At 42.3% G+C, this 17374-nt stretch overlaps 1 protein-coding gene across 1 annotated transcript; it reads right to left on the bottom strand.

Moving 5' to 3' along the window:
• Positions 1 to 14903: 14903 nt before the first annotated feature.
• On the bottom strand, positions 14904 to 15470 carry LOC124690106 (zinc finger protein 6-like). The gene has a single exon (XM_047223541.1). It carries the CDS (start codon positions 15468 to 15470, stop codon positions 14904 to 14906), a length of 567 nt encoding a protein of 188 aa, XP_047079497.1.
• Between the last annotated feature and the right edge of the window lie 1904 nt (positions 15471 to 17374).

The raw sequence follows: 17374 nt of genomic DNA, 5'->3' as shown, positions 1-17374 counted from the left end.
TCATTCAAGGAAGAGGATTCTTCAACAGAATTTACCTTCTTACCTTGTGGAGCTCTTTCCGTGTGCCATTCAGAGTAATTAACCATCATATTATCAAGGAGCTTTGTTGCTTCACCAAGAGTGATGGACATAAAGGTACCTCCAGCAGCTGAATCCAATAAATTCCGCGAAGAAAAATTTAGTCCTGCATAGAAGGTTTGGATGATCATCCAAGTAGTCGGTCCATGGGTTGGGCAATTTTTAACCGAGAGATTTCATTCTTTCCCAAGCTTGAGCAACATGTTCATTATCTAATTGTTTAAAATTCATTATGCTACTCCTCAAAGATATAATTTTAGCAGGGGGATAATATCTACCAATAAAAGCATCCTTGCATTTAGTCCATGAATCAATACTATTCTTAGGCAGAGATAGCAACCAATCTTTAGCTCTTCCTCTTAATGAGAAAGGGAACAATTTTAATTTTATAATGTCACCATCTACATCTTTATATTTTTGCATTTCACATAGTTCAACAAAATTATTGAGATGGGCAGCAGCATCATCGGAACTAACACCGGAAAATTGCTCTCTCATGACAAGATTAAGTAAAGCAGAGTTTAATTTCAAAGAATTCTCGCTGTAGTAGCAGGTGGAGCAATAGGTGTGCATAAGAAATCATTATTATTTGTGCTAGTGAAGTCACACAACTTAGTATTTTCAGGGTTGGCCATTTTAGCAATAGTAAATAAAGCAAACTAGATAAAGTAAATGCAAGTAAACTAATTTTTTTTGTGTTTTAGCAAACAAGACAGCAAATAAAGTAAAGCTAGCAACTAATTTTTTTGTGTTTTGATATAATGCAGCAAACAAAGTAGTAAATAAAATAAAGCAAGACAAAAACAAAGTAAAGAGATTGAGAAGTGGAGACTCCCCTTGCAGCGTGTCTTGATCTCCCGAGCAACGGCGCCGGAAATTATGCTTGATGGCGTGTATTTCACACGTTCGTTGGGCAACCCCAAGAGGAAGGTATGATGCGCACAGCAGCAAGTTTTCCCTCGGAAAGAAACCAAGGTTTATCGAACCGGGAGGAGCCAAGAAGCACGTTGAAGGTTGATGGCGGCGGGATGTAGTGCGGCGCAACACCGGAGATTCCGGCGCCAACGTGGAACCTGCACAACACAACCAAAGTACTTTGCCCCAACGAAACGGTGAGGTTGTCAATCTCACCGGCTTGCTGTAACAAAGGATTAACCGTATTGTGTGGAAGATGATTGTTTGCGAGAGAAAACGGTAAAACAAGTATTGCGGCAGATTTGTATTTCGGTATTAAAGAATGGACCGGGGTCCACGGTTCACTAGAGGTGTCTCTCCCATAAGATAAAATAATGTTGGGTGAACAAATTACAGTCGGGCAATTGACAAATAGAGAGGGCATAACAATGCACATACATGACATGATAAGTATAGTGAGATTTAATTGGGCATTACGACAAAGTACATAGACCGCCATCCAACTGCATCTATGCCTAAAAAGTCCACCTTCGAGTTATCATCCGAACCCCTCCGGTATTAAGTTGCTAAACAACAGACAATTGCATTAAGTATGGTGCGTAATGTAATCAACAACTACATCCTCGGACATAGCGCCAATGTTTTATCCCTAGTGGCAACGGCACAACACAACCTTAGAACTTTACATCCTTTGTCCCAGTGTCAATGCGGGCATGAACCCACTATCGAGCATAAGTACCCCCTCTTGGAGTTAAAAGTAAAAACTTGGCCGAGCCTCTACTAGAAACGGAGAGCATGCAAGATCATAAACAACACATATGTAATAACTTGATAATTAACATGACATAGTATTCTCTATCCATCGGATCCCGACAAACACAACATATAGAATTACGGATAGATGATCTTGATCATGTTAGGCAGCTCACAAGATCCAACAATGAAGCACAATGAGGAGAAGACAACCATCTAGCTACTGCTATGGACCCATAGTCCGAGGGGTAGACTACTCACTCATCACTCCGGAGGCGACCATGGCGGCGTAGAGTCCTCCGGGAGATGATTCCCCTCTCCGGCAGGGTGCCGAAGGCGATCTCCTGGATCCCCCGAGATGGGATCGGCGGCGACGGCGTCTCTGGAAGGTTTTCCGTATCGTGGCTCTCGGTACTGGGGGTTTCGTCACGGAGACTTTTTATAGGCGGAAGGGCAGGTCAAGAGGCGGCACGGGGGCCCCACACCACGGGGCCGCGCGGCCAAGGGGGGGCCGCGCCGCCCTATCGTGTGGCCCCTCCGTGGCCCCTCTTCGTCTCTCCTTCGGACTTACGGAAGCTTCGTGAGAAAATAGGCCCCCGGGCTTTAATTTCGTCCAATTCGAGAATATTTCGTTACTAGGATTTCTGAAACCAAAAACAGCAGAAAACGAGCAAGCGGCACTTCGGCATCTTGTTAATAGGTTAGTTCCAGAAAATGCACGAATATGACATAAAGTGTGCATAAAACATGTAGGTATCATCAATAATATGGCATAGAACATAAGAAATTATCGATACGTCGGAGACGTATCAGCAGGGTGCCGGAACAGAGACTTCTGTCCCCCGAATCTTGTCTGCAACGGCGGCGGAGCTATGGAACTTTTCATGGGCGGAGGCTTGTATATTTAGGGTTTTTGCATTGGGAGCTTTATATAGGCAGAAGGGCGAGGTCGGTGGAGGTCTGGTGGCCCCAGACCACCCCTAGGCGCGGGCCAGGGCCAAGCCGTGCCTAGGGCAGGTCTGGCCACCCTGTGGCCCCCCTTCGTCTCTCCTCTGGACTTCGTCTTCGCTCATGGAAAAATAGGAACTTTGGTTGTTGTTTGGTCCAATTCCGAGAATATTTCCTGTACAACTTTTCTGAAATACAAAAACATCAGAAATAGGGAACTGACACCGTGGCATCTTGTCAATAGGTTAGTTCCCGAAAATGCATAAAAGTGCCACGAAGTGTAAACAAAACATATAGCAATTGGTTTAAAACAAGCATGGAGCATCAAAAAAATTTAGATACGTTTGCAACGTATCAACGCGCTTAGGGCGGTGGCGCCGTCTGGCGTCATAGCGGTGTCGACGGCAGGCCTACCAAGGTCTATGCATTGATCCCTCTTGGAGATGGGTTCACGGATGACGGTGGTAGCAACCTCTACGATGTGTGCGCTGGTGAGTGTTGAGGGTATGCTAGACCGGTTGTGCTGCCTACTCGCCAATGGGTGGTTTGGTAAGGCCATCGGTTTTTCAGATGATGTGCGTTGGTGTGATGTTAGGGTACTGGCCCTGTTCATGATCGCCCCTTCTTCATCAGGTGTTGTCGGTTGGTGGCTTCGAGTTGAGTTGTGTATCTCTCTTGTAAGGTTTTGTCGAATAATCTAATAAAAAAATTATGTGCATCTTTTAGATGCAGAGGTTGGGGGTAAAACCTCCATTTCGAAGTAAAAGAAGGGTCGTTGGATGGTTGCGGTTCTTTTTTCCTTCGATTCTACAAAGATCCATGCAGGAACTGGATCCAAAACAAAATCCAACATAGATTTAAGAAACTTTTGAAGAAAAAACATAAGACAACCGGCCAAGCTAGACAACTAAAACACACTGTAGGTACAAGAGTAATGGTTAACTCCAAAGGTATAGCCAGATATACTTATCATTGTATCAACAGTCAGATTGCACAGTCTTATTTTACTCTTTAGCTCAACATTGTTATTATGCAGCTATGCCATAGAAATAGCTTTTTTTCCTATTTTTATATGTTAAGCTTGTAATTCTATTTTCTAAAATACTTGCACCTTCTGTATCAAAATAACATCACCAAAATTGAAATTCTGCAATATTTCTATAGTATAGGCACTTAGTTTTGTAATAACCATGCCAAGTTATAAACCCCTGCCAATCTCTACAATATTACTACAGCAAGGAGTGTGAGCGGGGCTATAGAGCCTCTATCTAGCCTGATCGAACCTTACAAAAGATGCACATCCATTAATCCAGTACACAAGAGCTGAATCAACACAAGATACTCATGTAATAGTTACAAGTTAAAGGTAAACAAGACATGACCGTGATACATCACATCACCATACTATAAGCACATTTGAACAAACACTACACATACCAATGTAGGTTGTGGTGACCCAGCATACCACTGCAAGATGTAGTATGCAAGTTATTGATATGACACTAGTGAAATACTGTTCCGCTAGTATTACATCTTTCATAGTGGTACAGCAGAAAAATTTGCGGGTCTAAGACATATCTATAGAATTACAACATGGACTCTTTACAAAAGTTCAACACAAACTCCTAATTACAATAAGGTAAACTGCAAATAAACTCCAGACAAATAACTCGTAGACTGGACTTATCCTAGCTCCACCTATAGAGATATGTGGCTTACTAAAGAACTATACCTGAGCTCTACCTACTTAGGTTCTATGATTAAGGAATTGGTTTCCTTCTATTCCTAGTCTAGGTTTCTACCATGGTGTATGTAGCAGTCGAATTTGTTAAATCCACTGACATGATCCTGTCCCCGGTAGCAGTTGGCTCCTCCATCTTCGGGTTCCACTATAGATCTCCCTTCGATGCCTCCCGATCTAAGCAGGGGGTTCAAAAGGGAACGGGTGAGTACGAGCGTACTCAGCAAGTTCAATAATAGAAATAGGTGTATCATGCACTATAGCTACACGCATAGACCAGAAAGTCATAGGAAAATTCAAGTGTTCGTAATTATTTCTTCAAAGGTTTCCTTTTATTCTTAAAATCTATGTCCATCAGCCTTCACCGGGTGTCTAGAACTTCATGAAGTAACTTTTCGGCAACGTTCGCAGTTTCAAACCCGGAACAGGGAGGGACAAGCCACTATTCTTTATACTCCACGGAGTTGTGTTACTTTACCCATAAGAGAGCTTATCCTTGTTGCACAACCGTCCACGTGCTCGTTCACACTTCCTTGGTATGGGGCCAGGTATAAGATCCTAGCCAATCATTGTGCTTTCCCGCGAGCTTGCATACCCACCCGTTATTGTAGCCATGCTGAGTTTAGGTACCGATTTCACCTTGGTTGCTTACTCCTCGGCCCGTGACCCTCAGACACACCTGATGCATGTAAAATTCATAGATGAACTTTGCACTTTATTAACATAAATTCCCACATATTTGCAACATATATGATGATAATACCATGCTTTACATTGATTTGTGGGGATTTACCAATAATCCCCTTTATTTGGGTTATAACTCTACAGAACGGGAAAACCCTTTTTTGTGTATTTTTCACTTTTAGAAACCTATACGGAGTCAAATGGAGCTAGGATTTCGGGGACATCATTTTTTCCACTAAAAGAATGACCTGGAGCACTTGAAACTCACTTGGGTACCTTGGAGGCCCAAAAGGGATGAGGTGGCATGCCTAGGAAGGGTGGGCGCGCCACCACCCTCTTTCAGTCATCGGTCGCCCAAATTGCTTGATTCTTACGCAAACTGACATATTTGACCTAAAAACTACTATATATATGACCTCCGAGGGTTCTCTGAAGGGGAGCGCCGCAGAAACACAGAAACACGAAAACGGAGACTACAACAGAGAAGATTAGAGAGGGAAACTCCGTTGGAGCCGCCGCCAGAGGGATCCCCACCTTCTCCAACGTCTTCATCATCATCCCCATGATAAAGAGGGTGTAGTCCCCCTCTAGGCTACAGGTTTGTGGCGGTAGCTTGATATGTTTTTCTCATGTTCTCCATAGCTCTTAATACCGTACACTACTAGGAAAAGGGCTATAGATGTACGACTTAGATGTGGCGCGCCATTTTTTGGTGCGCCACGAATATTACCAATGGCGCACCAAAAACAGGTAGGACAGAACTATGCCCTTACCCGTGGCGCACCCAATAAATTTGTGCGCCACGGGTATGCAAAGCCATAGGCGGCTGGTGCGCGACCACATATTCATGGTGTACTATTTAATTTTTGGTGCGCCACGGCTAACCTACTGCCCATGGGGTATCATTTTTTTGTGTGCCACGGGTACTCGCGGTCACGAGTGCCAAAATTTGGACAATAAATACCCGTGGCGCACCCCATCTTGGTGCGCCACAGGTATGTTTGGGCATATTTTGCTCCACCCACCCCCCGTGTGGATCGCCTTTTTCAGTTTTGGAAAAAATAAAAGGAAATTATAGAAATCTCAAAAAACAAAATCCTTGAAGATGACCATATTTTATGTTATCTAGTTGTAAGGAAAATTAACAAACATTAATTTTGATTTTTTTGCAAAATGTCGGTGTTGTTCGGTAAAATGGGATTTCTGGTTGCATACGACCTCCGATGAAAAACCTTTTTATATCAAAATGTATCTACGCAAAATTCCTATCAGATTTTAACGACCTAGGATTGTTTAGACAATTTTTGGATTCATCAAATTCAAAACAGAAACATGAGTTTTTCCAGCTTTTAGAAAAAAGTTCGAACGAGGGAAAAACTGCTAACTTTCCCTCGTTCGAAATTTGACCACACATTCTCTCCTCCATCCCCTCCTCCTCCTCTCCTACTTCCTCATCCATCGTCTCCTCCTTCCTCCTCCTCTTCTCCTTTCTATCCAATCCTCTCCTCCTTCCTCCATGGACGATGGTGCCCTGCTCCGCCCGCGATGGACGACGGTTCCTGCTCCACCCTGCCATGGACGATGACGCCCTGCTCCGCCCCTACCTTGGATGATGGCGACATTCTCCTCGCCTACCATGGACAACGACGCCCTGCTCCGCCCCTGCCATGGATGACGACGCCCTGCTCCGCTCCTGCCATGGACGATGGCGCCCTGCTCCGCTCCTGCCATGGATGACAACTCCCTGCTTCACCCTGCCATGGACGACAGCGCCCTGCTCTACCCCTACCATGGACGATGGTTCCCTGCTCTGCTCGTCTTCAAACGAACATGTCATGCTCCGCACTTGGTCAGGATCTGATGGCAAAAACATCCGATAGCGCAGGGGGTGCAATCACAAAACTACCATCAGATCTAGATATAGGGTTTGAAAACATATTAATTTTTTTGAAAAAATACCCTATGGCGCACTGTGGATAGTTACCCGTGGCCCAACAGCCTGTGCGCCGCGGGTAGTTCATATACTCGTGGCGCACCAGCCTGTGCGCCACGGGTGAGGGTACACTAGTGGCCTGATATGTCTGGCGCACGACCCTGCGCCACGAGTGGACCATTTTGGTGCGCCACGGGTAGGCCTTTTCCTACTAGTGATATGAGCTGCCCAACATGATTATGGTCATATATGTAATCTCTATATGGTGGATCTTTATTCTATGATATTGTGCTATGAGATTTGACTCTAATTTGTGTAATATGTAGTGATATATGCATATTATGTACCATGTTCTTAAGTATTGGTTCTGATCCAACTTGTATGCAAGAACGGGTGTGGGGTGATGTGAGTGTTAGATGGAATAGCATGGTTTTAGTGATTAGATAGTGACAACAAATTCATGATATATTATGGCTTTGCCTTTTCTTTTGCTATCTCACTAGGGATAAAGTGAATGTATGTGCTATGTTCGTCACGTAAAGTACTTATGGCTATACTCTGTTAATTCTTAATATAAGATTGCATGAAGTTTTTTCTGTCTTGTGGAGTATAAGATAGATGTGTTGCATCATCTATGTGTTAGGACGTGATGTTCATATGAATGCGTATCTTACACATGTTGAAGTTATATTCTTTATATCTCATTGATGAATTATTATTGTCCACTACAACTTAATAGATAGAATAGTCAAGTGAACCCATGAACCCGGTCCAATTTTAATCATAAGAAACACCTTTACATTGCATTTATCTTACTTTTTATTTGCTGCACTATTTTAATCCGAAAATACAAAAAATATTTATCTACCTTATTTGCACACAAAATCCCAAAACAAACAAACCTTTATCACTTTTACTTAGTTTACTTCACTTGTTTAGTTGACTTTACTTTAGTTGCTACTTTATTTTACTTTTACTTACACGAAACCTTGTGCTTGACAACCACACGATGGAGTTGGGTACATAAGGCTTTATTTTATTTTGCAGGATTGCTAGAAGAAGAGAGGGAGAGTTACCTCTTTACTCCATTCCCCGAGAGTTTGATATAAACCCTCGAGTCAACCTTGTGGGGAAAATACTTTGTTGACACAACACTCTGTACTTGGAGTCCCAACGCCATCAACACCCTACAACCCCTCATAGATACACCATACTGTGGAAACAATACGGGGCTCCTCCCGACAGTCTCTGCGGGCCTCCTGTAAATTGTACCCGTTGATATGCGAGAGGGAAAATAACAACTTACTACTCCATCCCATTTTAGATCTTATGGTTAACACGAGTATTACAACACAAGAATCACTGGACAACATTTATCGTTAAGTCCTATATGGATAACCTAGTTGCAATGGAACCTCCACCAAACTCATTCAATGTTTCCATTGCCCATCACACATTCACATTCATACTTGGAAATGTAAAACTTTGCTTTTAAATGCAATAATGCTACAAATACAATTTTTGCGGATAATTTGAGTATACTAATCAAGGTGACATGAGCAAGTGATGAACTTGCCTTTCTTGACTGCAAGATTATGCAGGCAAAAGCTTCAATACAGGATAACTCCAAATTCTAAAATAGCATCATCGTTCGGTAAGGACAATATTTGAAGAACTAACAAAGATGTCATAATGCATAAGTATGAGATGAATTCGTTCTAAGCGTAACCTTACCCCGATGATTTAGTTTTAATGAGTTGTAAGCATTTCTTTAGGGTGTTTTGCACTTTTAGAGTGGTTCTACAAACAAGGTTCTTATTAGGTTTAGTTAAGTTGGTTCCTTTTACCAGTGGTATATAAAGCATAACAATCATGGTAACACATGGTGAACAGTAGTTGGCATATTCTTTGAATATAATGAATATTTTTCAACCCTAAGTCCTATAAGACATGGTTGATGATTACTTCATTACTTCAAAAGAATTACTTTTGAAGAATATGTTCCTTAAGGAATAAGAAATATTTTAAAACAAGGCTTTTGATGTATAGGGTCATTTACTATTGGATTCACTAAGTAAGGCATAGTTGGTTCCTAAACAAGATGTTTCATAACTATGTATAGTAGTACTTGTAGGGTTTAGTTGAGCATGAACATATAAGTGGGTTACTACCTCGGGTTTCCATTATGGATGATCATAATGGTGTTGTATTAAGGAATGGTAATTTAGGGTTAATAGTATGTAAACAACAAAGTAGGTTTATCATTAGTGTGCATACAAGGTCTTATTAAAAATAATTACATAAAATGATAACCTCATTTGTATTTGGGCTTGTACTATTTTAGGAGAACATGAGCATGCATTTAGTTCATAAGTATGAATCTATTGGTAAAGGTTAAGATACTAGTATCACATTTCATGAGTTCCTAGGGTTTTAGGGTTCACATAAAATTATAGAGTAAGGGTTATAATAGAAGCAGGGTTTCATAGGACATGGAGTAAGGGTTTTGTTCATAACTAAACTAGTGTTTCCTCTTTAACCTACTATAATGAAATTGTTGAATATATTTTCCAGCCTGCTCTGAGAGTCTCTCTTCACATAGATGTAAATATGTAAGATGTAAAACTATCTTTTGAGTAATATAGAAAGCAGTAGGAGCCTTTCCTATTGTTAAAGTTTCAAAAAAATTGTTGAATAAAGTTGAACTTAATAAATAACTCTTAAGTACAAGGTAATATTGAGTTTGGGCATTTTTCTTATATTTTTATCATTTAAAGGAAATCATAAATAAGGTAAATGCAATTTAGGGTTTTAAATACCAATAATTATAATATTGATGCTAATATGATAAAAGAAAATTACTTTTAGTGTTTTACTTATTTACTAAATGGTTATTACTTATTTTTGAAATTTAACTAATTATTAATGTTTCTTGTCATTAGGATAAAAGAAAATGCTTATTAATAGGTATTGAACAATTAAATTTTACTTTTTATTAAAAATTTGAGATTATAATTTTAATGTATAGAGTTTATTTTTCTGAACACTTTGATATCTCATTTATATTTTTCTGAGTTGAAATGAATTAGGTATGAATTTGTAAAGTGTAAATCATTTTCTGGAATTTGAATTTAAAGAAAAGCACTAAATGTACCAGGTCTAACCCCAGTTACAGTTACAGAGAGAGGTGAGACCCTTGACATGTTGTTGCACGAGCGACACTGACCAAATCAAACCGGTCAGGTGGTCCCACCGGCCAGGTCACCCCCTACCGGTGACTTGACGCTGGCGGCTGATGAGCGCAGATTGCACACCGTTGGGGAACCCAAAGAGGAAGGTATGATGAGCACAGCAACAAGTTTTTCCTCAGTAAGAAACCAAGGTTTAATCGACCAGTAGGAGAAAGGCGTGACTTCTGAAGGTGTTGCTAGCTGACTATTGGCAGGGCGCACTACCGGCGTCAACAACAACGTGGAACCTGCACACAACACAACCAAAATACTTTGCCCCAACTTACAGTGAGGTTGTCAATCTCACCGGTTTCACTGAACACAAAGTATTAAACGTATTGAGTGGAAGGAGATGTTTGCAGTAATTAAAGAGAACAGTGCTTGCGGAAAGTAAACAAACATGATTGCACTGGTTGAATTTATCAGTGTAAAGGAAAGGACCGGGGTCCACAGTTCACCAGAGGTGTCTCTCCATAAAGATAAATAATATGTTGGGTGAATAAATTACAGCTGGGCAGTTGACATAATACCAACCATACATGACAAGATGATTACTATGAGATTCGTTTGGGCATTACAACATAATACATAGATTGTAATCCAACTGCGTCTATGACTAATAATCCACCTTCCGGTTATCGTCCGAATCCCTTCCAGTATTAACTTGCAGCCAACAGATTATCGCATTAAGTAATGTGTGTAAAGTAAACAATGGAATTACCCTTGGATAAAACATTATTGTTTTCTCCCTAGTAGCAACAACACATCTACAATCTTAGAAGTTATTGTCACTCTTCCAGAAAACAAGAGGCATGAACCTACTATCGAGCATAAATACTCCCTCTTGGAGTCACAAGCATCTACTTGGCCAGAGTATCTACTAGCAACAGAGAGCATGCAAGATCACAAATAACATATGACAATAATATATAATCGATCTCAACATAGTATTCAATATTCATCGGATCCCAGCAAACACAGCATGTAGCATTACATAAGGATGATCTTGATCATGTAGGGCAGCTCACAAGATCTAAACATGAGGCACAAATTGGAGAAGACAACCATCTAGCTACTGCTAAGGACCCATAGTCCAGGGATGAACTACTCATGCATCACTTCGGAGGCAGTTATGGCGATGTAGATGCCTCCAGCGATGATTTCCCTCAGAACCCTCCCGAGCTAGGGTCAGCAATGGCGGCCGCGACGGAACTTTTAGTGGATGGAGGCTCGGTTGTTCAGGGATTTCCCGAGATCATGAATAAATAGGCGGAAGGGCGAGGTTGGTGGAGGCCAGGGGGGGCACACCACGCCTAGGTGCGGGCCAAGGCCAAGCCGCGCCTAGGTGTGGTCTGGCCGCCCTGCTGCCTTTCTTCGACTCCCCTCTCAACTTTGTCTTTGTTACGGTATAATATTGACTTTGGCTTTTGTTTCGTCCAATTTCGAGAATATTTCCCTGTACAACTTTTCTGAAATACAAAACAGCAGAAAACAGGGAACTGACACTGTGGCGTCTTGTTAATAGGTTAGTGCTGGAACATGCATAAAAGTGCAACGAAGCATTCGCAAAACATATACAAATTGGTGTAAAATAAACATGGAGCATCAAAAATTATAGATACGTTTGAGACGTATCAGCGGCCACGCGGCGACTATGCCGCCGATTTGGGCCCCCGGAGTTGCACGACTAGGTTTTAACGGCTCTCCTTGACTCCTTGAGCTTCTCAGAACGATGGTGTTGGGGCTTTTCTGAAAAGACCACATGAGCATCGCCGGCGAGTATGTCCACGGCGACGCAACTCCGGCGAGATTTCAAAACCGAGCTACACATAACCAAATGATGCAAACAAGAGAGCTATGGGTGCGTATTGATACCCTGGAGCTAATGGGGTGGTCAGCATCAACGATTGATGTCGGATTCGAGCTGAAATTCGCCGATTTCGACATGGTCGACGAAAAGGATCGACAATATTCGCTCAGCTCCGGCCTCCCCTTGATGCTCAGCTTTGCTCGGATGATCTCCTCACTGAGAACTTCTCCTCGACCCCACCACGTACGCTGGGGTGGCTCCATCTTCTTACTCGACGCCGGCAGCGGCTACCACGTGATTTTGAGGGATAGAGGTGCATTGGACATGATCAACTTATTCGCAATTCTTCTACTTCGAGTTCTATCAATTTGGCTTCCTAAGGTATTATTAGTGACACATGGTTCTCATCTCTAATATCAAGTATTGGCTTGATCAACTAGGGTGTAGCACTTGTATGGTACCCTCTTAGGTATAGGCATAGCTAAGGTTAGTATCCATGACTTCACTTCATAGGAAATGACTTGAATGATCACCTAGAGTTCTACTCAAGGGATAATGATGTGATCCTCTGGATATATGGATTGTTACCTCCCTTATATGAGGCTTAACTAAGCTAGATTTGAATAAATAAGGATTGAATAAGTGGAAACTTGATGACAAGACTAGTGTTGATCTCCTTGTCATACATTCAAGATTTGAAGTGAAGATATACCATGAAGGTCATGGTAGGAATAGGAATTAGTTAAAGACATGGAAAAGATAAGTCAAGAATAGTTTCTAAGTTCTATTATGTTTCTTTATTTTTTAGTTGAATAGGTAATCATATATTTTATCAAGGAATATCATATTATGATCCCTTGGAAGAACTCATATTTGATCCTCACTTACGTGTTGTTGTTATAGTTCTAGTTCCATTTGATATAACCGGTAGATCAATTCATATCTACCCCAAAACAAGGTTTTACCAAATGTCACATTGAAATTTATAACGCTTGACTTGATGATCTACTTCAATTCCATCAACTCAAGTGAAATTATTGTCAGTGTGACAGGTTTTATTTTTTAAGCGCGAAAATTCCCCGGATATTCTATGCATTATTGCAATGCACACGTCAGTTTCCTCTCTTTTGTAACCTCAGAACCTGAGATGTTACACAGGTACACATGCAACACATATCCAGATGGATCTACCATACCATACAAAGATCTAACCCTACCATACCAAGCTGAAGGTGTGGTTCCTTACAATCATGGGTGGTGGCAAAGACGAACTCAAGGAAGAGGAGGAACTGGTCTTGGCGCCGCCGACCGGAGGTGAGTGCCACGCTTACCTGCTTTGGGACCTGGCAATGGAGCTCGAAGGAGGGAGTGTTTCAAACGGAATGTGAGAGCGGAGGGTAAAAATAGGGGAAGGGTTTCGGGGCCGAGGTGACGGAATCCTTTTCCTTCCCGTTTCGCTGCAGCGCGCACCTGCTCCCGCCATCTCCATGGTCGGTTGAGCTCACGCAGGGAAAGATTACCTTTTGCATCGGCTAAGCGCAAGACGAGGGTGGCTCCGCGGAAACAACTGATTAGGCTATTCCTAGCGGGACGGGCCCGGAGGTGATTCAAGAACCATGCGGGCTACAATACAGAGGGAACCCAGGCATCCAATCAGGCAAACTTTTGCTCCGCCAGGTCTTGCTGGGGACCATGCAGCTGCAAGGATGGGTGGTAGTGAACTGCTACTATTTGATTTCCCAATTTTTGAACGGTCAAAGTGCAAAAGTTGAACCATTATTCCAAGTTAATAATAAATATATTCAGATTGCATTTTCACGATAAAGACCCAGAGTTTATTATTTTTTGGTCTCAGCCTAAGATGTGATATGCGCTAGAAATATTTACTACTACCACCTGATTTTAGTTTACTCCTGTCTGAGGTTTTCTTTTCTCGGTAGGCGAAAAATACCGGTGAAGAACGGTATTTCGGAAATACCGTCCGAGATTTGTCAAACCAGTTTACTATTTCGTTCAAAAGTTTTCAAAAAACGAATTTGAAAAAACTATTTGAATACCGGAAAATTGCGTTTGTTATTATTTTTTCTATGTGGTAACAGATAAAATTGGTTCCCGCCAAAATATCGAAAATACCGGCCAAGAAAAAAAAAACCTACTCCTGTATTAGATCGGGCGTTGTTGTCCGATGTCATATTGGGAAGGATGCTCTTAGGTGGGGATGGGTGGCAGTGGACTGAGGGTTGATCCCAATTTCTGAAGCATCAAAATATATAAGTGATACCATTCCCATTTCAATTTAACAACAAAATATTCAGTTTGTATTTGACGATAATTCATAATGGCCGAGAGTTGTATGTTTTTGGTCTTAGCCTGAGATGGGATATACACCAAAAATATCTAATTTCAGTATAATCTTGTTTGAGATGTTGTGTTTACGTCTTTTTCGTTTAGAACTTATTCAACTCCTAGGCAAGGATTCATGCTAATCAACTGCATCATGGCTGCAACCGATTTTTTTTTTCCATTTGCACAATGCTTGTAGCTGCATATTGGTTGCAATTGAATTTTTCTTAACTAAAAATTTGTAGTTCCATCATGGTAGAGCGCTAGGCCGACCCAGTTTTGTATATAATCAATCTGTATCCACCGGGCATTTGGCGAGGGTGAAAGCAGGAACGAACGAACAGCGAATAAAAGGGACATCCAAGAGAAAGGAAAGAAGCGACATGATCATAAGCTTTGGGAGATGGGACTTGGCAACTTGTTACATATGGTAAAATTAGCGAGGTGGCGATTCAATTTACTGACGAATCACGATGAACTGGCCGGAGCAAGGCTGAGATGGAGGTCCAGCCCCATCGCGGAGGCTTCCTCGGTGCCGTCATCCGCCTCGTATAAACGAGCGAAACTGCTGGCACTGGTGCTGGTGGCACCGTCGCTTGCGTCGTGGAGCCGTGGCTCGGCCGGAAGAGCATGGAAGGGCAGGCCCACCGTCGGCTGGCGTGCGAGGTAGACCCATCTGTGGAGGTCGACACGCGGGTAGGCCGACGGCCCGGCGTGCCCTCCTACGGCGATCACGTGCCCCGGCGGCGGCGGGAAGTAGCCCATGCCAGCGTCGACGTGCAGCCGCGCGCGCTTCAGCTGCTGCCGCTCCTTCTTGTGCGCGTTCTGGTGGCCGCCCAGCGCCTGCGAGTTGGCGAACTCGCGGCAGCAGTAGTGGCACTCGAACCTCCGCCCATCCGCCGCCTGCGGCGTCGGCGGCGCGGACGGCACCTCCGTGACGCTGGTGGCGCCGCCGGCCACGTCGTAGCCGAAGATCCTCAGGGACGACGGACTTGGCGGTGTCACCTTGCGCTGGTCGCACCGTATGTCCGCCATGGATGAGTGAGCTGTCTAGCTAGCTAGCTAGCAGACGTTCGTGTTGAGGTGATGAGGTTGGTTTGTCGTCGTTTTCGCTCAAGTGCTAGTGACGCTTGAGGTTATGTAGCGCGTCGAGGGGTGAGGGAAGTCGCGCCTGCATGGAGAAAACGGACACATGGGATGGGAAGAAATGAAGGGCATCTCTAGCAAGATTGGAGGTTAGGTAGGTGAACATTGAGCAAATGGCCACACGCAACGCAAGCTTCCAAACCAAAGCAGTGTGCGCCGTTCTAGGTTCTAGAACAGGGACTCAAGAGTCAGGACGCAAGTACGTCGGCTTCCGCGCTACGATGGCCTTCCGGGGATGCCATTCTCGGGCCGCTCCATCTCCATGTAAGGCGGGTGTGAATCTAGGTGTGTCACTTCTAGATAGTGACACGGAGGTTCCATGAGTTCCGCGCAAGTAGGACGTGCGGAGTGGAAAGGCCGATCAGCTATGCCCTGCACCTTTCCATTCTTGTCAATACCAACCAAGAAGAAAATTTTCAGTATAGAATATGTTTGTTTCTCTTTTTAGTCTCTGGAGCAACGAAGGGTTCACACAATAATGACATTGTTCACGTATAGAAAATTGCTCACACTCTAATTCCATGATTTCACCACATTTTCAGGCATCAAGCTAGGATGGACTCAACTTCTGGTAAGGGTGTCCAATTACCAGCAGGGATAGCACCCGCATGGTAGGGTGGAGTCACCCAATTTCCTTACCATCCATCTCAAGCTTACCTGTAATCCGTACCCACATTCCTCGATGGGTATAACTTTCTTCCATAACCCCTCACTCCCACCCAACTGGGTAATGGATATCCTGGGTAAAAATGCCCATGTTTACAACATATTAAATTGATTATAAATAGTGGTATATAGCAAAATATGACCATGTTTTATGAATATAATCACATTGTAAACAATGACACACTTATATACCACTATATAGTGTACAAATAGCACATCATATGAACCGTTGGATCTATATATACAATCGGATGGGTCTTATTGTCTCAATCAAATTCCATAATTCGTAGCACCGCATATACCGTTGGATAAAGGCAATCCTATGGTTATTATTTCTGGGATTCGTGTTAGGTCTACCATACGCAGTGTGTGACTCACATTCTAGAACTTTCACCAGAGAACACGGCTCATGCAACGATGGTAGTACTGTGTGTGAGCGAGTTTGGATTGATATAAGTGGATGAACATGCATGTGGTTGCACTCATGGCAACCTACTCATGTACTGTTGTATGCATATAAATATTAAAAAAAAGATACGTTAAGTATGATGATATGGACGAGAATTAGAACGGAGAGAAATCTGCAAATAACCCATAAAAATCACCCTTTTTAATCTTCAAAGATAACACCAGAATGAGAAAAACTAACAAAATGAGAAGATAAAAAAGACTTCTTTTTTCCTTCCACCTAGTATGGGAAACTTCAATTTTTAATTTGATAAGCTCAAAGATTTCACAATACTTCATCAATAAATAAAGTATTTGTGAAAAGGCTATGCTTTGTTGGAAACTCAAAAGGTAGGATGGGCACAATTATTAAAAATAATCATATTACAAAGTTTCAAAAAAGTCTAAAAAACAAATATGTAGTCAAATGATATATACTACAAGCATGCAAAATATCAATGTGAAATACTAAGACATCTTTTTATGAACAGGAATAATACTTAATATTCTAGGATACGCAAAATCTATAGAAGTGTGAATATGAGCACAGTGAAGAGTGCACATTCTCAAAACTCTAAAAAGTTATTAGATTTTTTCCATTTCTTGTGTAGCCTTGAATATCAAGAATTTTGCGTTGAGATTTTGCACGCCTCTAGTATATATAATTGACTACATTTTTT

Source organism: Lolium rigidum, chromosome 2 (genome assembly GCF_022539505.1).
Source record: "Lolium rigidum isolate FL_2022 chromosome 2, APGP_CSIRO_Lrig_0.1, whole genome shotgun sequence".
Classification (NCBI taxonomy): domain Eukaryota; kingdom Viridiplantae; phylum Streptophyta; class Magnoliopsida; order Poales; family Poaceae; genus Lolium; species Lolium rigidum.
The sequence above is the reverse complement of the archived record's forward strand: the minus strand, read 5'-3'. Positions and strand labels throughout refer to the sequence as shown.